General features: G+C 41.8%; 1 protein-coding gene across 1 annotated transcript in view; it reads right to left on the reverse strand.

The window, feature by feature from the left end:
* The window catches only part of FAM184A (family with sequence similarity 184 member A), a 2724106-nt gene that overhangs the window by 501918 nt on the left and 2199363 nt on the right, over positions 1 to 22825 (reverse strand). Inside the window, exons 12-13 of the mRNA XM_044086971.1 lie at positions 4422 to 4575; positions 3816 to 3943 (exon numbers count right to left, since the gene is read on the reverse strand). Of these exons, the coding sequence (XP_043942906.1) occupies positions 3816 to 3943; positions 4422 to 4575 (282 nt within the window). The remainder of the gene's footprint in view (positions 1 to 3815; positions 3944 to 4421; positions 4576 to 22825) is intronic.

Consider the following 22825-nt stretch of genomic DNA (forward strand, 5'->3'; position numbering starts at 1 on the left):
GGTTGCTTATTACTTGTAAGCCTATCTCTTGGTTTTTAATCCATCTATAAAGATTGATAAGATGCTTCTTTCCTCTTGTTGCAATACTAAGCTCTCAGCTGCCTGTTCTCAACTACCATTCTCCATGAGGGCTTCTGGGAGTCTACTCTGTTATTTTGTTATGTCCGTTTAAAATTTTATAAAAGCAAGTGACTTCCATCATCTTTGAATGTTTCAGCTCCACTTGGTTAAAGCATCTTTAAAAAGCATGACACAGTCTAAACTTAATTCTTTTTACTCTGCACTCCCACTTCACTGATAAAATGGGCACTTTTTTCACCCTCATTGCTATCTAGCCATCATTCTCCGCATACATTCAGGTGTCAAATTATTTCTGTCTGAAAAAAAAAAAAAACAATAAACCTTAAAGGTAGCCAGATGATATTCATTCCATATTGAGTAAAGAGACTGATTATGGATGGTGAGGTTCTTGTATTTTGAGAAAATGTGCAAATTTCTTGTCTGAAAAACAAAATGTAAAGAATATCTATCTAGCTAATGATTAACAAGTTAAGTGGGATCAACGGCATGTGTAAACTTGTCTTGAGCCGAACTAAGCTATACATGATCTCTCAGGCTTCATATTCAAAGTCACCTGTTAGCAATATATTTAGGTTAACACAAAAAAGCATTTGTCACAACTACCCAACTACAATTCATTAAAATGTTACAGTGGCTGTGCACTTGCCATGTCATGTGTGTGATCAATAATGCTGCTTATTATATTAACTTATTTTAGCTATTGCATTTTACCATTTTATGATAAAACCCACTAAGCATAAGCACCCCTTGCTGTGGTGATCCGGCAGCTTACATATACTAACATGACAACATATCATGGACGTCGTGGATAAAGGCATGGGTGACCCCTGGACCTCCGGATCTGATCCAACCCAGTTCAGCTTTGTCAGGACAGATTCAGCCTATTGGATCTGCTGGATTTCTTTGAGAATGTGACCAGGACCACTGACAGGGGCAGATCGGTGCATGCAGTGTACCTCGGCTTGGCCAGGGTCTTCAACATGGTCCCACACTGAGGCATTACCGATAAACTTAGCAAACTGAATGCAAACCCCTTTAATGTAGGATGGGTTGCCAACTGGCTCACAAACCGGTCAAACACTATCAAAGTGGGTGACTCCACATCAACCAGCAGACCTATCGCTAGTAGGGTGCCAGAGGGGGTCTGTGCTGGGCCACCAGCTATTTGGCTTATACTTCTCAGATGTTCAAGCTAAAATTGGGGGGCTGAGGGTGGCCAAGGTTGCGGATGACTGCAGGCTGGGTGCAATTATTGAATCCTCAGATGATATCAGTATACTTCAGGAGGGTGTTGTGCAGACCAATGATTGGTGTCTTAGTCACGGTCTCTGACAAGATGCAAAGAAATGCGTCATCATTCCCTTTGGTAAAACCAGTGTCCCTTCACACTATCAAATTAATAACAATACCCTATATATCCATGAAGTAGTAATGGATCTGGGGTCACAAGTGGACTGCGACCTTGACTTTGACCACCATGTGGCTATTGTGGTAGGGAAGGCTTTCTACGTGGCACACTAGATTAGCAGGGACATCACCTTTAGAGCAAAGGTAGTTTTCCTCTATACTAGTCACTAATTGGGCACATAATTGAGTATAATGCCTCTTTTGGCATGTGCTGTATAAAGCACCTGCAGCAATTGGAAAGACCTCAGAGGTTTCTAACAAACAGGATCAAGGGACTCTAGCACATGCCGTACATGGACTGACTGGGGTCCCTGTCACTGTGCTCAGTATTTTATAGGCTTCTTAGGGGAGACTTGTGCCTGTCTTACAGAGCAATTTCTGACCCAAAACCTAGTGGATTTGCTGCACAACCATAATTGAAACAGGACTAGAGCCACCCATTCCAGGGACCTAAATATGGCCTGTGATTTGAATAGGATATGCTGGAGGGACAGATTTGTCTCCCAGTGACTGTCACATCTTTGGAATTGACTGCCAATTCATGTGAAGCAGAGCATCTCTATGATACTGTTCAAAAGGAACCTGGATGAGTGGATGAGGCACCATAAATTCTTAACGGGGATAGTGCCCACTACCCTCCTGGACATGGGCAGTCATTACTAAATAAAATCCTGGGTACTGACTAAAGTATCACTGTATTACATTGGGCTGAAATGGCTAGGCTTGACATGACTTCTGGGTCGACAGCGTAGTAACCTCCTATGATGACTTGCTCAGTCAGGCAGTATGCAAGTGCAAAGACATGTAATAAAGTACACTAATAACTGAAAGTCATAACTTTCTGTACCTTTTTACATTGCAGTTCCAAGGCATTGGCTACTGCTAATTTGTGTCATCTTGAATGAACAAACAGAGCTTTAAATACTTTATGGTGTTAAGTATAATTTTATATATGCTCTAGGCATTACTACTTACAAAGCCACAATTCCAAGGGGCAGGAAGCTACATGACTATGAACTACTCACATCAGCCTAATGCAATCTGACTATAAGCAGAGGGACAATATAAATAAGTTTGCAATCATCTGACAAACCATGGTGGTGAGAATAAGTGCTACTGCATTTAAGTCTGTTATTCGATGCAATTTACTTAATATATTGCTTAAATGGACATTATGGATAATATTCCTATGCTGTCATTTAATTAATGTAACAGAAGTGGGAGGCTTTTAAAAAACATTTGGTCTACATTATCTTTCAAAAAGATATAGCTGTCGGTTCAAAATAAGACAATTCATCATATGCTGAAGCAGTCCCTCACATTTGTGTCGACTATTTTAATTCAACCTCATTCAGAAGGCTATTGACCAATTAGAAGCTTCTGATTTAGGGACCTATAACAAACATTGGCAGGATGAAAGACAGAACATGGAAAGGAAATGAAAAAAGTGTGTCAACGAAAAAAAAAATGTGTCTTAACTTTGAAGTAACAACTGACAGTAATTAGCAGTCAGCCTTCTCTGACTTCTGCCTCCACTGTCACACAATTCAAAAACTCACTCAAAGCACATCTTATGAATACCTGGCTATGTCCATGTATTACATAAAAGTCACTCCTCTCTCTACCTCATGCACCTTTCTTCCTAATTTACTTACTGTAATTATGCTACAGTATTAGAACTCTGACAGTAGATCTCGAGTTGACTTATTTTCCTGTTAAGCATGTTGTTATTAAATTCACTTACTGTTGTCATTTATTTGTCTGTCTTGTGATCTTTCATCAAAATTGTCTTGTATTTTTAATTATTTACCAATTATGATGTTTTCTCTCCAGGCCTCCGCTGTAAATGGATCAGGTCCAGTCGGATTATCCCAGTAAACAAATGTAAAATAAATAAAATAAAATAAAAATAAATAATTATGTGCGCGCACATATATATATATATATATATATATATATATATATATACATACATACATATGTATACTCACACACAATACAGCATTTTAATACTAAATAATTGCACAAGTACACACACACACACACACACACACACACACACACACACACACACACACACGCATGCACATATATATATATATATATATATATATATACACATACACATACATACAGATACTATATGCATATGTTTTGTGCGTGTGCGTGCGTGCACTCATGCATGTACAGTAGTAATTAATGTGTTAATGTGATGACTACTATATGTGAGGCCAGTTAAATTACTAAACTCAAATGTCAAATTTTTGCGAAGGGCTACATAATGTGTCTCGTTACTACTTCATTTGTGTTATATAGTATTACAATACCTGCTTTTTGCTGTGTTCCAGAGTACCTTCTAATTCCATTCTGCCAGCTTCCAGCTCTTGTTGAAAACCTTGTCTAAGCTGATCAATCATTGCGGCATGTTGATGGTTCAGTTCTGAACGCAATGAAGCTGACAAAAGATTGATCAAAATTAATGCTTTATGCCACCATGCAATACAAAATATTATTCAGATTGATTACTTAAAACAAATTATTTTGTTTACTACAGTTTGGTTGAGATTAACCAGAAGTTATGAGACCCTGCATAAAAACTGCATGAAATGAAAGAAAATATGCACGAATTTAGAGAAGTGTTAACAAGAAATACAAACTAAGAAAAAGGCTGAAACCATATTTTATAACATAATGCAAAACAAGATTTACAGGACATGGTGAACTTGGATATTTGCAGTGAGTTTAAAGTAATGTGCTGTAGATAAGTTAATAAACAGAAAACATGGACTGCATTACTTTTGCTTTTGGTAGCATATAACATCACTGAACAAGCAATTCTACCTCATTGCTTCTAGCATGCCTGCAAACAGGTTACTGTTCAATCAGCATTTTCTAGTTATGAAAGAATAATAACAGAAAAATAATTAACTTACCCAGCATTGCCTTCCCTTCATCTTCCAGCTCAAAGCGAAGTGTTTGCAGTTCTTGCTCCATTTCTTGACGGAGAGCATCCATACTAATTTGATGAGCCTCTTTTAGGCTTTCTAATTCACTTGTATGCTTCTTCTTTAAACACTCTTCTAATTCCTAAACAGAGAGAGAACAACAATGACGATATTAAAAAAAATGGTAGCGATACATACCTGATTTAAAGCATGCAATTAACAAGACATTGATTTACAGTAATTCATTCATTTTCTAAGCGATAAGGTATCAGCTTTACCAGACTTTGCTTTCATTGGTAAGTCCTTGATAACTTGACTAAGCTTAAAGTTGCTTTCACCCATCAGGAACAAAACACTGCAGTGACTGAACCTCTTCTACATGATTAAACTGCATAAACAAATAAGTGCCAAAGGAAGAAAAACAAAAGTTATGTACTTACCATAACAATAGAGGTATGCTGTCCTATTTTTCCTCTGGTTCAACCATGGATTTATTTGTGGCACTGATTGTGAAGCTTCTCAGTTCCAGGTCTCTGACTCCTCCCCTACCCATAATTACCACTAGTCTGCCTTAATACCTCAGATCAAGTTTGCCCCAGTAAAATAAAACTAAACCTAGCATACAGGTAAAAAGGTAGGAATTGTAAGACAGTCTGGTAGGACTGTTCAGAGACAGTGTGTGCCAGAAAACTACTGGGTCATCAGAAGCCCATTTGAGTCATTTTAAAGGGGGGTAGGAGGAAGGAGGTTGTACCGGATGAAAATCAGAGAACATGGATCTATCTTTATGGTAAGTAAACAACATTCGTATCCAATGTTGTCTATGTTTGTCCGATTCAACAATGTGACAGATTCCCAAACTGTTATACTTGGGTGGTATCAAGGAAGGACATTCCTGAGAATGGTGGAACCAGAGGAAGTGTATGATCTGGGCTGAACATCCAGTTTGTACTGAGATACAAAAGTGTCAACTGTTGACCGAGTTGCTGCAGCACAAATATCATCAATAGGTAGACAGCCACTGTCCTTGTGGAATGAGACTTCGGTTTAGACTGTAGAGACAAACCCTTTTTATCTCAGACAAAGGAAATACAATCAGGTAACCATCTGGAAATAGTAGCCTTAGTAACTACTTTGCCTAATTGAGAAGGCAACAAACAACTGATCAGACTTTCTGAATTGCTTGGTCCTATGAAGATAGAAGCTAAGATGACAAACATACAACATGTGTAAAATATATTCATCTTTGAAAATTTGTGGAAAAGTTTGGAAGGCTTATAAACTGATTTAAATTAGTTCTGGGTGCCACCTTAACAGTTGTGGGTTCGGTTCAAGCAGCTTTATTACATATGAACACATCAGGATTGAGACTTAGTAACTTAAACTTAATATAAACTTATAAACAGACTGGCTACTGCACTCATACATGTTAACACTCTGGCTGTTCACTCAAAATGACACTGCTGCCTGCACGTGCTCTCTATTTATATGCACATGCCCTCACTTTGAAATGCTTCTTAAAGTCACAACACACGCTCTGATTTACATCCTCCCTCTTTGAGAAATAAGTCATGCACAGTAATACTGACAATAATCACTGACATGCAATTGTATAGCAATAATCCTTTGATGTGCAGTTATACAGAACTAATACAAGTGAAACAATCATGTCCAGGTTGCTGTGTATTTTACACTAGGTCTGGAAATATGACCTGATCATGTGACATAAAAATTAGGACTGGGTTTAGCAACAGGGACTGTCTTTAATGAATGTTCAACTTCAGGGACATCCTGGACATCATCAGGAATGGGAATAGGTATTAAGACATGTCTTTCAAGAAGAATATTGTCTGGATTGCTCTGAGATCTAGAGTCTGTATCACAGTTACGATGCTGCGATATTGATTCAGACATCGGAAGAAGATGCCTGGGATTTCTTCTGCATTCTATGCCTTCAAATTCTACTAAGTAGGATCTCAGCTCAGCACATACACCTCTCACTTGACCAATTAGATCAAAACCTTTTGCTGTTTGCATCCTCACTCTCTCTCCTTCTTTCAATGGATGAAGAAATCTGCTTGTTTTATCATAGCTGTTCTTCTGAAATGAAAGGTTTTTGAACAGATGGGCTTTGATTGCTCTGGTATATTTAGCAGCAGGCACCAACAAACTGGAACTGATAGGCAAGGTTGTTCTTGTTAGCCTAGACAGAAGTCTTTGAGCAGGTGAGCCAAGTAAATTGTCATGGGGTATACTTCTGAGACTAGGCTAATTCAAGAAAACATCGGTACTGTTACGCTTTGACCTCTCTAGTAATTGCTTTGCACTTTGTACTGCACGTTCAGCTAGGCTGTTTGACTGTGGGTACTCATGACTGGTAACATGGATAAAGTCCCACTCTTTTGCAAATTTCTGAAATAGCTGACTGGTAAACTGGGCACCGTTGTCAGAAAAAACATTGTGTGGACTACCATGGCATGAGAAATTATGTTTCAACTTAGTAATGACAGTAGTGGGTGTTACATTAGGTAGCAAATCAATCTCAAACCAATTTGAATAAGTCTACCAACACTAAGTAATGTTGACTATTCCACTCAAATATGTCAGTGGCTACTGTTGACTAAGGTAGTTCAGAAATCTGGCTTAGCTAAAGCACCTCTTTTTCCAAATGCGGCTTAGTACTATTGCATACTGAACAAGATGAAAGTACTTTAACAGTATCTTTTGACAGAGAAGGCCAAAATACTAGTCCTCTCACCCTTAATTTGGTAGCTTTGAAACCTGGGTGGCCATGATGCAAAATTTGGATGGACTCATGTTGTAAGGAAGTAGGAACAACAACTGTATTACTTTTGAAAATGATATCATCTTCTATCAATATCTCATCTCTACAAGGAAAATAAGGTTTTACTTCTGTTGGTACATAAGACTGCTTTGACGTCTATCCAACATTGATGAAGTGGTTGAGCTTTTCCAAAATTGGATCAGTCTTTGTTTGATCTCTTAGCTCATCAAGTCTTGTGGTAGAAAAATTGTGCACTCCCATGACATCGATATCAAAATTCTTTGTATCAAGCTTTTCTGTGTTATTTCTGGGTGATCTGGATAATGTATCAGCCAGATAAAGAAGTCTGCTTTTTGAATAAACCATTTTGAAATTATACTTTTGTAATATGAGCATCACTCTTGGCAGTCTTGCTGGAGCTGTGTGGATAGGCTTCTTTAAAATAGTGACTAGAGGTTGATGATCAGTCTCAATCTGGGTAGCTTGGCTATAAATATAATCAAGGAACTTTGAACATGTGAACACAATTGCTAAATGTTCCTTCTCAATTTCAGCATACTGCATCTCACTTTGGGTAAGGATTCTAGATGCATAGGCTACTGGTCTGCCCTCTTGAAGAATAACTGCACCAAGACTAAACTTTGAAGCATCACAGGAAAGAATTACTGGTTTGTGGCCATCATAGATCATAGTATCTTAACGTTGGGGGACTGGCAGTTTTCTGTTTCAGGTCATCAAATGCTCTCTGGTGTTGTTCCAACCATGACCAGGTAACATTTTTTATGTCAGCTCTCTTAAGGGCGTTGATAATTCACTGAAGTCTGGTATAAACTTGCCAAAATAGTTAACCATACCAAGAAAACACTGCAAGGCTTGGACATTGTCTGCAGCTGGCATCTCAAGAATGGCTGTTTGTTTGGAAGAATCTGGTCATAAACCTGAACGCATAAATAAATCACCGACATAAGTAACTTCTGGTAGCCTGAATTTACATTTCAGAAGATTGAGCTTTAGATCTTCACATGCTCTTTCCAGAACTTTCCTGAGGTTTCTGTCATGCTCTGCATCACCATTGCCTCCAACTAGTAAATCATTTACTATTATAGCACATGGATAGCCTGAAAATATTTGCTCCATTGCATGCTAAAAGACTTCACTGGCAGAATTTATTTCAAAAAGGCATCCTGAGAAATCTGTATCTACCAAATGGTGGCCTGAATGCAGTCAGTAGTGAAGATTTGCGATCAAGCATTATTTGCCAAAATGAACTCTCTGTATCTAAGACAGAAAAAATAGTGGCATTTGACATGAGGGTAGCAACATCCTTGACTGTACACATAGGATGGTGGGGTCTCTTTAATACTTTGTTTAAGTCGCTTGGGTCAATACATATTCTGATATCATCTGAACTTTTCTTATGAATGACTACTGTGGAAGACACCCATTCAGTTGGTTCTGTAACTGGGACAAATCACACCCTGCTGCACCATTTTATCTAACTGGACTTTGACTCTATCCTGCATAGCTATCAGAACTCTTCTCGCTGGTTTGACCACTGGACTGACCTCTGTGTCTAATTTCATGGCGTATACAACTGGAAGTTTACCTAGCTTGTCTTTGAAAACATCAGCATACTCTGAGAAAATAGCATTGGTGAAATTGGAACTAGGACATGTGCTTACATGATGACTTAAAATAAAGCGGTTTCATTTTTAAACTGTCTCTGAGACCTAATAATGACTGTACAGGTCTTTTGACTACATAAAACTGCAAGCTGTAACTGTTCCCAGCTGAACAGCATGAAAGCACTACTGAGCCTTCGGTTTGAATCTCTTCACCTCCATAAGCAACAGGCTTCGCAATATTGGCCAAATTAAATTGTTCACCAGCTCTTATGCTAGCAAATGTTTCTGATGACATAACATTACACTTTGAACCAGTGTCCACTCTGAGATCTGTGAGTTTACCATTAATCAGGGCAGTACGAAACACTTTGTTTTTTTTTGCCAACAAATCTACTGCATTAACCTTTTCACTAACCACTGATGCACCATCTACATAAAAAGCAGAGTTGCAGCTTTCTATATGATCAATTTGCTTTTTTGAGTGACCTTTCTTAATAAATGCATGAGGCTTGCTTGATTTACAAAGCTTTTGAAAGTGGTTCAGTTTTTTACACTTGTGGCATTGCTGACCAAACGCTAAGCAGTTTTCTCTTATGGACTCATGATTGGCACCACAACTGCAACAGTTAACAATGAGACTTGACTTTGGTTTTACTGACTCACCCTTGTGCTGCACTGAACATGTCGGTTTTACTGAGCTTGTCTTAGAACTTGCTGGGAAGGAATGGGCTGTCCCTGGAAATCCCGGAGGGGCTGCAGCTGCCACATGCTTAGGCCTGTTTCTGTTAACCACGTGCTGCATGCTGTCTGCATTTGCTCTAGAGGCTGCTGAAACCATGCTCTTATCACTTGCAAGTATGTTTGTATGCCTTTTTGTAAGCTTGTGTATTTGACAAATCTCTATGGCTTTGCTCAACATTAAATCACTGTCTTGAAGCAACATCTTTCTCATTGCAGCATTATTACCACCACACACAAGCCTGTCTATCAACTCATCCTTCAAATCACCAAATCTGCACATTTTAGCTTTGTTTCTCAAGTCAGTAAAGTAAGCTGCAAAGGTTTCTCCTGGCTTTTGGTCTCTCATATAAAATTAGTGCCTCTCCAATGTAACATTTATCTGGGGGTTACACATTTCTCTAAATTTATGTTTCAAGCACTCAGGGTCCTTCCTTGATTCAGCTTGTACAACGATATGATGGTTTTCCCCTTCTGTATATATATATATATATATATATATATATATATATATATATATATATATATATATATATATATATGGGTCTACGGGTCGAGTTTGATTCAATGAAAACTCATTTCACTGAATTTCAAAACACTCACACCAAATTGCTGAAAACTCATTTCAATGAATCACATTTCACTTGAATGTAATTACTGTTGGTCAAATAAAATATATATGCCCTTTTCCCCACTGTAGTGTGATCCCGGAGTTAGTATATATATTTGGGGGGGTGGGGGCACAGCCCCAAAATACTTTTGGTTTTACATTGTTAGCTTTCAGTGAAATGAGATTCATAAATATAAAAGCTAAGTAGGTGGAGTGCTACGCCCTCCACACCCCCCAATGTGGGGGGCTGTACCCCCCACACCCACCCTAACTATAGATACTAACTCCAGGATTGCAGGCTGGCAAGAGACCTACAGCAACACTGAAGGAGCTACAGGAATTTCTGGCAAGTACTGGTTGTGTGCAACATGTGACAACAATCTCTCGTATTCTCCATATGTCTGGCCTATGGGGTATGGTTGCAAGACGGAAGCCTTTTCTTACACAGAAAAACATCCAGGCCTGGCTAAAATTTGCAAAACAATACATCAGGTTTTCCCAAAAGCATGTGGGGAAATGTGTCATGGTCTGATGAGACCAAGGTTGAACTTTTGGTCACAATTCCAAAAGGTATGTTTGGCGCAAAAACAACACTTTGCATCACCAAAAGAACACCATCCACACGGTGAAGCATGGTGGTGGCAGTATCATGCTTTGGGGTTGCTTTTCTTCAGATGGAACTGGGGCTTTAGTCAAGGTTGAGGGAATTATGAACAGTTCCAAATACCAGTCACTTTTGGCCCAAAACCTTCAGGCATCTGCTAGAAAGCTGAAGATGAAGAGGAATTTCACCTTTCAACATGACAATGACCCCAAGCATACATCCAAATCAACAAAATAATGGCTTCACCAGAAGAAAATTAAAGTTTTGGAATGGCCCAGCCAGAGTCCAGACCTAAATCCAATAGAAAATCTGTGGGGTGGCCTGAAGAGGGCTGTGCACAAGAGATGCCTTTGCAATGTGATATATTTGGAGTGCTTTTGCAAGGAAGAGAGGACAGACTCCTACTCAAGAAGACTGAATGCTGTAATTCAATCAAAAGGTGCTTCAACAAAGCATTAGTTTAAGGGTGTGCACACTTATGCAACCAGCTTATTGTATGTTTTTTTATTTTTTATATTTTTCCCCTAACAGATTTGCTTGTTTTTCAATTGAATTGTACAGGTTATAGGTCACATTAAAAGTGGGAAAAGTTTTGAAATGATTTATTGTGGTCTCATTTTTTTATATCACAAAAACCTGGCATTTTAACTGAGGTGTGTGTGTACACTTTTTATATACCCACAGTATATCTATCTATCTTTATATATATATATATATATATATATATATATATATATATATATAAATATATATATAATATATATATACACACACACACACACACACACACACACACACACAAATGACAAAATTATATTCCAGCAACTATGTACAGAAATAAGGGGATGACAGGTGGGTGCAGGGTGCAGCTACTGCAGGAATGAGGCATTTGAGCATCTACTGTTATGGATAAGTGCTTCCTACACATCTGTACTATGTTCATCATTCCCACTGCTGCAGTAACCTTTAGACTGCCTTTTACCTATCTATGTCAAACAGAGCTCCTCATTAGCACTCTTCAAGAAAAATCTTTATGATTGGATGGGTAATAGGAAATTCACCCCGGGGATCATTTCTGTGGTTCTGCTCGACAGGGGCACAGGAAAATAATTTTCTTGGGTGGCGAAAGCTAGGGTACCTTTTTGGCTATGCTTGTATAGGCCCTAGGTCCAATAGCCTAGTACCTACCTATGAACCTATGACTATATGGGTTGATTACCAAAGATTATCCAGCCAGGGAGGAGGAAGGATATGGATCCAGGAGTCCTAGCAATGGCTGTCCTAGATCTAGAAAAGGAATCCAGTTTGTAATGCCTTGTAAGGGTATGTAAAGAGGACCATGTTACTACCTCTAAAATTCTTCTAGAGTCTACCCCTTTTTCCAGTATTTCATTGAAGAAGCAAAGGTTGTAGTAAAATGAGCCTTTATAATGCTAGGAAATGGTTTACCATGGTATAACTAACAAAAAGCAAGAGATGATGATAACCACCTGGAAATCATCTCCTTTGACATGGGTTGGCCTTTCTGTCCCAAAATATGAAACAAACAGTTGATTTGCTTTTCTAAAGGGCTTAGTTCTGCCAAGGTAGTACCTGAGCTGCCTATGCACTTCCAGAGTCCGTATAATCCTTTCTCCCTTGTTCTGAGGATATGGATAGAACACTGGGAAACTGATGGCTTCACTCAAATTAAATTCTGAAACCACCCTAGGCATAAATGAGGTCTTTGTTCTTAACAAGATCCTATCCCTATTAAAAATCAGATAGGACTCACCCACCATAGCAGCTTGAAACTCAGATATTTTTGCAGATGGCATAGCAATGAGAACAGTTTTCCATTTATTGAACCTTTACTCTGCTTTATGAGCAGGTTCAAATGGATACATGTTTAACTTTTCCAGCACAAAATTACAATCCCTAAAAGGAGCAACCTGTCTACAAGGAAGTCTCAGGTGTAAAACTCCCTCAGAAAACTATTTCAATGAACTCAGAGAAGAAAGGGGGCAATCCATGGCCAGATATCCTGACAAGGCCACAAGCTAAACCTTGATAGAGGAATAAGAGAAGCTAGAGGATAATGACTCATACAAATATTTGAGCTATGGAGGCACATAACCCCTGCTGGGTCCTTGGTTATTGGCTAGGTACCAACTAGAAAATATTTTCCTAGTAACAGGTTTTCTTGCCTCCTTTAATACATGCTGCATGTCCTCAAGAAAGAGGAGCCTAAAAGGTATCAAAATTAAATCATCCAGGTAAGTAGTTGAAGATGTTTGAATGTGTGGTGTATCACACTCATCTTGGTTTTTGTGAGTAGGGCCAGTTTATGAGGAAGCTTGTGGTAATTGCACTTGGCCGATTCCTTAAAAAGGGAGAACTTTTAGTTATGTACTCACCATAACTTCAGATGTTTGGGATCCATCTCACCTACATTCTGACTGATGGGTTCGGAGCCGATCCCTCGGCTCCGACTCGGCACGCTTATGCCAAAGAGCTAAGTCTCTTATTGGCTGAGCTTACTATATCCCAGGATGCACCACTACCAGTCCCCCAGATCTAGTTTGTCCGCATACATGCACACACGCATGCACTGCTTATATAACATCGCCAGATGAAACAAGATAAAAACAGTAGAACTCAAACCGTTCAATCTCTTCTGATCTCCAAGGCAGGGGGAAGGAGGGTGGGTATTAGGAATGTAGGCGAGATGGATCCCAAACATCTGAAGTTATGGTGAGTACATAACTAAAAGATGTTATGTGATCCTATCTCGCCTACATTCTGACTGATGGGACAGCGTCCCTAGCACCTATATCCTGGGTGGCACACTGGAAAACACTCCTGAGTACCGTGGAACCAAATGATGCTCGCCCTTTAGATGCCACATCCAATTTATAGTGGGAAATGAAAGTGTGTGGGTTGGACCAAGTAGCCGCAGCACAAATCTCAGAAATAGCGAGCTTGGAATGAAATGCAATAGAGGTAGCCATAGCTCTAGTAGAGTGGGCTTTGACAGATGTTGTAAGTTGCTTATTTGAAGAGGAATAAGCCTGAGTTATGCAATCTCTAATCCATTTGGCAATAGTGGCTTTAGTGATGGTTTGACCCAGTTTATTATCCGAAAAGGACACAAACAATTGATCTGTTTTCCGAATTTGTTGAGTCCTGTCTAGATAGAAGCGCAATTGCCTATGAACATCCAACATATGCAAGGTGTATTCCGCTTTGCTTGAAAATTTTGGAAAGAAAACTGGTAGCTCTAGAGATTGTTGGAGACAGAGATTAGAACAAACTTTGGGAACAAAAGATGGATTAGGTCTAAGTGATACTCTATCCTTGTGAAAAATCAAGTACGGTGGTTTGATAGATAGGGCTTGAAGTTCTGAAACTCTTCTTGCAGAGGTAATAGCAATTAAGAAGGCAGTTTTCCAAGACAGATATTTCAACTCACATGTAGCAGCCGGTTCAAAAGGAGCAGATGTTAAGGCACGAAGTACCAAATCAAGATCCCACAGAGGCGCAGGATGAAAAACTGGGGGTCTTAAAAGCACAGCACCTTTCATGAAAGTTTTACATAGTCTGCTGCTCATCAACGTTGGGTCTATGGATTCGTGAAATTTGGAGATAGCTGCTAATTGGACTTTAATAGTAGAGACTGAAGATCCTTGATTAAAGGATGTCAAAAATTTCAAGACCTCTGGTATCGGGGCAGTAATAGGGTCTAAGCCTCTGAGTTGAGCCCAAATAGCAAACCTCTTCCACTTGCTGAGATACAATTTCTTAGTGGTGGGTTTGTGGGCTGAAGATAAAATGTGAATAACTTCCGGGTCCAAGGTGTGATTTCTGACTAAAGTTGGAAGTGGAGGAGCCAAGCTGTTAATTTCAAAGTGTGAAGGGACTGGTGCTGTTGACCCGACTGATGAACCAGAAGGTCCGGAGTTAGATCCAAAAACCAAGGACCATCACAAGTATATTTCTGTAGGTAGGGGAACCATACCTGACGAGGCCAGTACAGAGCAATTAGAATCATTGTGGACCCCAATTGGGAAGCTTTCTGGATGACTTTGGGAAGGAGTGGAACCGGAGGGAAAGCATAAAGCAGTCCTGTTGGCCAAGGTTGGACTAGAGCATCCGTAGCTGCCTCTCCTTGACGGGGGGTCAAGGAAAAGAACCTTCTGCACTTCGTGTTGTGTGGTGTTGCAAACAGGTCGCAGCACGGAATCCCCCATCTTTTGAAAATCTGAGCTGCTACTGTTTCGTTCAGGGACCACTCGTGAGGAGAGAGAATAGTCCTGCTCAGTCTGTCTGCCAATACATTTGATTTTCCTGGAATGTGGGTCGCTACCAGGAAGCGGTTGGTAGCCACTGCCCATTCCCACACCCTCATGGCCTCTCTGCAAAGGGGGTAAGATCTGGTCCCTCCTTGTTTGTTTAGATACCAGACCACCGACATGTTGTCTGTGTGGATAGCGATAATGCCTTGAGGGAGAAATTTGTGGAGGGCTTGTAGGGACAGAAGTACAGCCCTCATTTCCAACACATTGATATGGAGAAACGTTTCATTTGGAAGCCAAGAACCCTGAACTGACCTGCCCAGACAATGCCCCCCCCACCCCGTCTGGGAGGCATCCGTTGTCAAGGTGGCCACCGGAGGGGGTATAACAAAAGGTCTTCCCTGATTCAGATTGGATGTTAGAAGCCACCAGCGGAGGTCCCGTTTGCACGTTAATCAGTATGTGATGATTGAGGGGGAGATCCTGAAAAGACCATTGTGTCGATAACAGCCACTGAAGAATCCTCATGTGCAATCTTGCCAGAGGAACTAGGAGAACCGTGGCAGACATTGAACCTAAAAGTTGCAGGACCATCCTGGCTGGGGCTTTGGATCTTAGAAGCAGGGCTCGGACTTGACCTTGTAATGTTTGAATCCTTTCGGTAGGAAGGAAGATTCGCATTAATTTTGAGTCTATCTCTGCTCCTATGAATCTTATGCGCTGAGAAGGCAGCAAGACAGACTTTGACCAGTTGAATGTAATTCCCAGGGAAGCACCCAGGGAGATAGTGGCTTGTAGGTTCTCTAATAGTAAATGCCTGGTGGTGGCAGTCAGGAGCCAGTCGTCCAGATAGGGAAACACTTGGAATCCGAGACTCCTCAGGTGAGCAGTCACTACTGCCAGACACTTGGTGAACACCCTGGGGCTGTGGTGAGACCAAAGGGCAGTGCACAAAATTGGAAATGTCTGTCTCCCAGGCTGAAGCGCAGATACCTCCTGGACGCCTGATGTATCGGTATGTGATAATAGGCGTCCTTGAGATCTATGGAGCACATCCAAACATCTTTCTCCAACAATGGGAGAATGGATTGTAAAGTGACCATTCGGAATTTGGACTTCATGATGGACTGGTTTAGTTTGCTGAGATCCAAAATGGGTCTCAGGTCCCCTGTCTTTTTTGGCACTAAAAAGAACCTTGAGTAGTTTCCGGATCCGATCTGGTCTGTGGGGACGGTTGGATGACTCCTTTTCTAGCAGCTTTGAAGCTTCTACGGCTGCAATTTCCCTTTGACTGGGTGGTGGGTCCGGGATTTTTTTGGACGGTGGAGGAGAGTATGTGAAGGGAATGGTGTAACCTCCGGCAATTATCCGAAGCACCCATCTGTCCTGAGTAATAGACTCCCAGGCTTTTAGGTGCTTGGCAAATCGGCACCCGACTGGCTCCGGAGCAGCACAGCCGGGCAATCCCTCATGAAGTGTGGGAAGCTGAAGAGCCATGAAAGGACTCGCGGTCTCCAGTGTTGCGGGGACCTCTGCCGCCTCTGGGACGGTGTCTCCCAGAAAAATTTCCCCGTCCTCTGCCTCTGGAAGGGGAATCTTCCTGCTGTTGGGGAAAGAATTTCTGTGATTTGCGGAACCACATCTTCCCTCCTCTTTTAGCCTTGGGATAAGGCCGAAAGGGAGTGGAATAACGTGCTCCTACGGCAGATAAAGTCTTTCCCTCCTGCTCACAGCGGGTAAGAGTGTCCTTTACCTTGGGTCCAAACAAAGAGGACCCATCAAAGGGAGCGTCGGCAAAGGAAGACTTGAAGGCCTCCGCGAAATGACACAAATGGAGCCAGGCTTGTCTCTGCAGAGCCACGCCTGTGCCTGCCGCTCTGCCCGCCCCTTCGGCCGCATATGAAATGAGCCTCATGGACGAGTTAGAAATCGAGTTGAGGATAGCCAACTGAGAGCTAACCGACTGGGCTAGCTGCTCAGGTAGGTTACCTGAGAGGGAGTCTGAGAGCTCCTTGACCAGATCCCTCTGTAGTCTGGTGAAATGTGCCAAATAATTCAGGGACCTCAGAGTAAAGGCCGCTGAAGTCAGGGTGCGCTTCCCGTACCGGTCCATGCTCCTAGACTCCTTATTAGGAGGATGGACGGACGTTGAAGCCTCTGCCACGTCCTGCTGGGTAGCAGATGCCACCACCATGGCATCTACAGCCACTCCTTTCATCAAGAACTCCTTCTCGGGTGGGGCAGACAAAAATTTGTTAGGGCGAGAAGGCACTGGTTCCACAGTATCTGGATGTTCCCACGCCCTCCGACAAACCAAATCCAGGAGCTCGTCGAAGGGCGGAGACACCCAGGAGGCGGAGGGCTGAGCCCCGAAGGCCTTGAGAAACACCGACTCATCAGCGGAGGGGGGTTTGGAATTCCAGCCGCCTCGTTGCTTAAGGATCTCTAGAATGTCTGCAAATGAGACATCATCCGAGGACGACTTTGGGGACCCCTCCGCATCATCAAGATCAGTGTCCGATGTAAGAGACTCGTCGGGGGAGTCCACGTGCTTCCTCTTGCATGATCTCTTCCTTGGGGGCTCCTCCGAAGACAACTCCGAAGAACCCTCAGGAGGAGGGGAACCCCCAGTGGGGGTAACCTCAGGCCCCAGGGCTCCGCTGCCTAGAGACAGGGGAACTGCCAAAGACCCAGTCTCCATGCCCAGGGAAGGTGCCGGTAAAGCCGTAGAGATGGCCGAAGAAGACTTGGCCAAGGCACTCCTCATAGCTCTGAAAGCCGGACCCCCAGAATCCTGGGAGGGTCTGGTCCCTGGAGCCATGATAGCAGACGGAAGTTCTGCGGCCGAAGCACCGAGAGGGAGGCTCGGAACTGACAGCATTGGTCCCGAAACGTCACCCCCGGGTCCGGCCGAAGAAGTCCGTGTGCTAAACTCGGACCCGAAGGCCGGGGTTGGAGTAAGGGTCGGAGCCGACCCTAGGATCTCTATTGGCTCCATCAGCACCTGCTCCGACGGAGCCGAAGCGGTCGGAGGAGGAATGGCAATGGAGTGGGCTATCGGCTCCGAAGCCAATTGGGTCGGAGCCGAAACAAATTTCTGAAAGACTGGGGACTGGAACAGTCTTTGGAGCACCCTGTCTATGTCCGAATCTGACATCCTTGATGACCTGGAAGAGACCGAATGGGTCCGAGTAGGCCTCTCCAACGGCTCCAAGGGACTAGGGGACCAGCTCCGAATCGACTCTACAATTATCGGCGCCGAAGGAATGTCCGAACCAATTTCCATCGGTGCCGAAGAGGGCTTCTGCGCCGAGGAGGAAGTGTCTGAGCGGACAACCTTCATCGGCTCCGAGATCAGTGGAGCCAATGAAGATGACCCGCCTCTCGATGCCCCAGACGACAGCTCCGAACCCAGGGGAGTCGAGGCTGGAGGCATCGAGGCAGACCATTCCGCCCTCGGCTCCGAAGTCCGTGGAGCCGAAGGAGAAGCCTGCCTATGTTTTTTGGTGGTCGGTTCCGACGGACTGGTCGGAGCCGACGCCCTTTTCTTTTTAGCAGGAGCAGGAGAGGAAGCTAATGCCTCTTCAAATGAAGGTTTAATAAGGCCTTTTAATATAAGTTTATTTTTCCTCTCTTGGAGGACCCTCGAGGAAAACACGTGACACACACTACAGGACTCCTGTAAATGTTTGGCGCCCAAACAATACACACAGAGAGAGTGGTCGTCTGTGATCGACATCTTAAAACTGCACTTAGTGCACTTTTTAAATCCTGAAGGCCTAGGAGCCTGTGACATTATGGCAATCCAAATACAGTGAACTAGCCAAGAAAAAAACACAAAAACACACTGACTAACACTGAAGAATTTTCTTTCCTCTCTCTTTCTCTTCTTCTTTTTAACAAGGACTAATCACAATACCAAAAAAGAAGTAACGGATCCAAAACCCCTAAAAAAAAAATAGGGAATTAGCCAAACAACGAACTGACAGGGGAAGGCCCTTCAACTCCGAAGGGGACCTCTAGTCTGACAAAAACACAGTCACCACACAATATTTTACCAAGGAAAAATACTCATTCATACACAAAATCCACTAGATAGCTGTTAAAACAGCTTTTTGTTGAATTTTAAAGAAATTCCTGACAGGAAAGTATGTGAAAAAACACTACTTAGCTCAGCCAAGCTCGAGACCACGTCTTCGCTTGTTAGCGGCAAATGAGATCTGGGGGACTGGTAGTGGTGCATCCTGGGATATAGTAAGCTCAGCCAATAAGAGACTTCGCTCTTTGGCATAAGCGTGCCGAGTCGGAGCCGAGGGATCGGCTCCGAACCCATCAGTCAGAATGTAGGCGAGATAGGATCACATAACATCTAATGTTGCCTGGGCCAAAAGGGAAGCACCATAATGATCTTTGCCGAGTCCTCTTGAATCTTCAGAATTACCACTGACATTAGTGGAAAGGAAGGAGAGGCGTAAAGGAACATTCACGACCACAAGAAAGAAAATATGTGTTTTCCAGGCTTGTTTGCAAAGAATTCCAGATCAAATTTTTTTCAGTTGCCTGTTTTGAAAGCAGTCAAACAGATCTATTTGAGGTGTTCCCCACAACTGAATCAATTCCTAGAAGACCCACTTGTTCAACTTCCATTTGTGAGGGTCTAATCTGGTCGTGCATAGCTTGGCTACCACTATGAGTGTTGCTCTGATGGAAGGTAAGATACTTGGAGGATTAAGGAGTGCTGATGAGTTACCTCTCAAGCCATCATAGCCTACCTACAGAGAGGATACCACCCATTGCCCCCTATTTGTTTATGTACCATATTACTGTGGTGTTGGCTGTATCACCTTCAGAGGTCTTGGGGACCACAGATGATGAAAAGATTTTAAGCCACTGATTACAGTTAATATCTCTGACATTTATGTCCTATGGTCTGAATGAAGAGTTCCACAGGCCTTGCACATTCACCTCCAAAGAAATTGCTCCAAGTGAAATCTGTGGCATCTGTAGTCACAGATTGGCTTGGAGGTAGAAGAGAAAAGGGGAGACCTGGATTTGCTTATATCTGTAGTCTCCACCATTACAGTTCCTTTTTGACAAAGCCTGAAACTGGAGTCTGAAATTCCAGAGGATACAAGTGATGGGTCCAGGTGTTTTTTCATAAACCATTGATTCTTTCTCATGTGTAACCTGGTGAAGGAATCAAAGAAAGCATGAACCCCAGGATCTTCAGATGCTTTCTGTTTGAGACTGATTGGAGAAGCTTGGGAAAGTTTCCAGATAAAATTCCACCTTCTCATGTATCAAAATAGCTTTTTACTGAGAGGTGTTTATAAGACACAACAGAAAGACAATCCTATGGGATGAGGTTAGACAGATTTCTGAACATTTATCTGGAATCATTGATCAGAACAAATCTATTCTAATGGCTCTTGACATCTGGGAAAAGCCTCTGTATAAGTCATCTAAATAAGTAAATATGTGAATACCATTCAGTCTGAAATGAGCTATGACTGGTGCTAGACACTTTGTAAACACCCTTGGAGCTGTAGATAACCCAAAAAGTAATTCAGAAAACTGAAAATGTGATCTATGCACAAATTATCTGAGAAATTTCCTGAAGTCTTTGACTATGGAAATGTGATAATATGCATCTTTTAGATCTAAAGTTACTAAAAAACTTCCATGGCGAATGATAGGTAAGAGATTCTGAACAGTCAACAGCTTGAATTTTGGCATTTTCACATACAGATTTAAAAAGGTAAGATGTAGAACTTATATCCAAGACAACTCCTGGTACCAGAAACATTCTGAAATAGAAACATTTCACCCTTTGATTTAATGGAACCAATTCTATAACTCTTAGGTTGAGTAAGTGCTGAAAAACCTGAGGGGAAAAAAAAACTCTGGCTTGAAGGATGGGGAGGAGCCCCTCTGAGAGGAGGTATTTGTATCCCACGCCAAGTGAATCTATGCTGTACCAATTTCTGCACCCAACAGTCTGATATAATCTGTTGCCAGAGGGGAATGCACAGAACCAGTTGTTGGGACAGATTGCAAGCGAGGAGGGAGAGGTAGGAGAGGTGGGGAAGAATACTAGTATGGTAATTCTGAAGAATTAGGCTTTTTTCTTATCTTTCTTTTTTTTGGGGGGGAATACTCTTGGTTCTTGTTATTCCCCTCCTGTTTTCTCTTTTTGGTTCCTTGTTTGGCTTAAGAGGGCAAGGACTGTTTGTTCTGTTTCTTAAAAGAAGAGAGACTTTAGGAGACTTATAAGAGGGAGCCTGAAAACTCTTGGAAGGCCCCTGTATTAATTTCACTCTCTCATCAAATTGTTTGAGGATAGCAGGTGCAGATGGGCCTAACAAAACCTCTTTATTTAAAGCTGAATTTAAAATTTTAGATTTTACCTAATCAGAAAACTTAACATTATGTACAAATTCATTAAGGCATGTTTGATACATGAAAATGTTAGAAGCAATGAAATTCAGATAGGCCCTACCTTCAGGAGATACTGTGGCAGATAATTCTCTCATAGTGTCTGCATAAAAAAGAATCAGCTTTTACATATGTGTTTGATAATTAAGAGTTCTATACAGCAAAGTAGAAGAAAGTAGTATATTTCCAAATCTATCTAGTACTTTTCCATTTCTGTCCACAGGCTAAGAATTGGAAGACATTGACAGTCTATTCCCATCTGGTGAAGATGTGGATATGGCTGCAGTGTCAGACCTGAGGTGGGAAAAAATTTAGAGATAAAAATAGTGGTCACTGACAGGAAACTTCAGATATTTAAAAGAATGCCAGGTTTCTTAATGGGGAAACATTGCTAAAAGCCTGATTTAAAAAAAAAATTTAGGGCAATATGTCTGTGTGGAAGGATTCCCCACTAGGGACTTAATATACTAGAAATTAAGCTGAAGGCAGATGCTACTCCTGTTAAACCTCTTGAGCTGCTTCTTCACAAGTGGCAAGAATGAACTTAAGAAAGCTTCACCCTGACTGTTGATTTTCCTCCACAGGGCTGTCCAATCAACAGTCACAGTGACGGTGTGGGAGGGAATCACACAGTTTGGAAGCTTATTGACTGGTGTTTCCTGGAAAGGACACAGCCCATACAGCTTAAAGTTCACAGCAGCAGTGGGAATGATGAACAATGCCATGAGGATGAAACATTTCTGCCAAATAAACCCAGGATTTCCCAAACTCTAAGATTTGTTACTGTTATGCAATGTATTTACTTAAACAACAATAGCTTAATATATTTATATAATTTGTACAGATTTGTGTTCAATGTTGGGAAATGGTTATATAGAGTTATTTTTTGTTCCTTTCTGAGCATACTTCAGAGGTGCCTGGCCATGACATGCCTATGTTCTGCTTGGAGTCTATGTTTGGCCATCAAAAGGGCTAGCCATTGAATGGCTGAACAGCAAACAATAAACAATGAAAGTTCAGTCACCAAACTTTTATTACACTGACAAAGTAACTAACTAGTTGTCCAACACTTCTCCGTCTTATACACAAAGGTGTTTTTGCCCCCCACAACCCCCATACTATATATACCAACTTCAAGACCACACTACATTGGAGAAAGGGGTATGAAACACTTCCGTGTATAAGACGGGGAAGTGTTGGACAACTAGTTACTTACTCTGTTGATGAAATGAAAGTTCGGTGACTGAACTTTCATTATTTATTGTTCACTGTTCAGCCGTTCGATGATTAGCCCATTCGATGGTGAAACATGGACCCTTCT

Source organism: Protopterus annectens, chromosome 1.part1, assembly GCF_019279795.1.
Source record: "Protopterus annectens isolate FY-2018-M chromosome 1.part1, PAN1.0, whole genome shotgun sequence".
Lineage (NCBI taxonomy): Eukaryota > Metazoa > Chordata > Ceratodontiformes > Protopteridae > Protopterus > Protopterus annectens.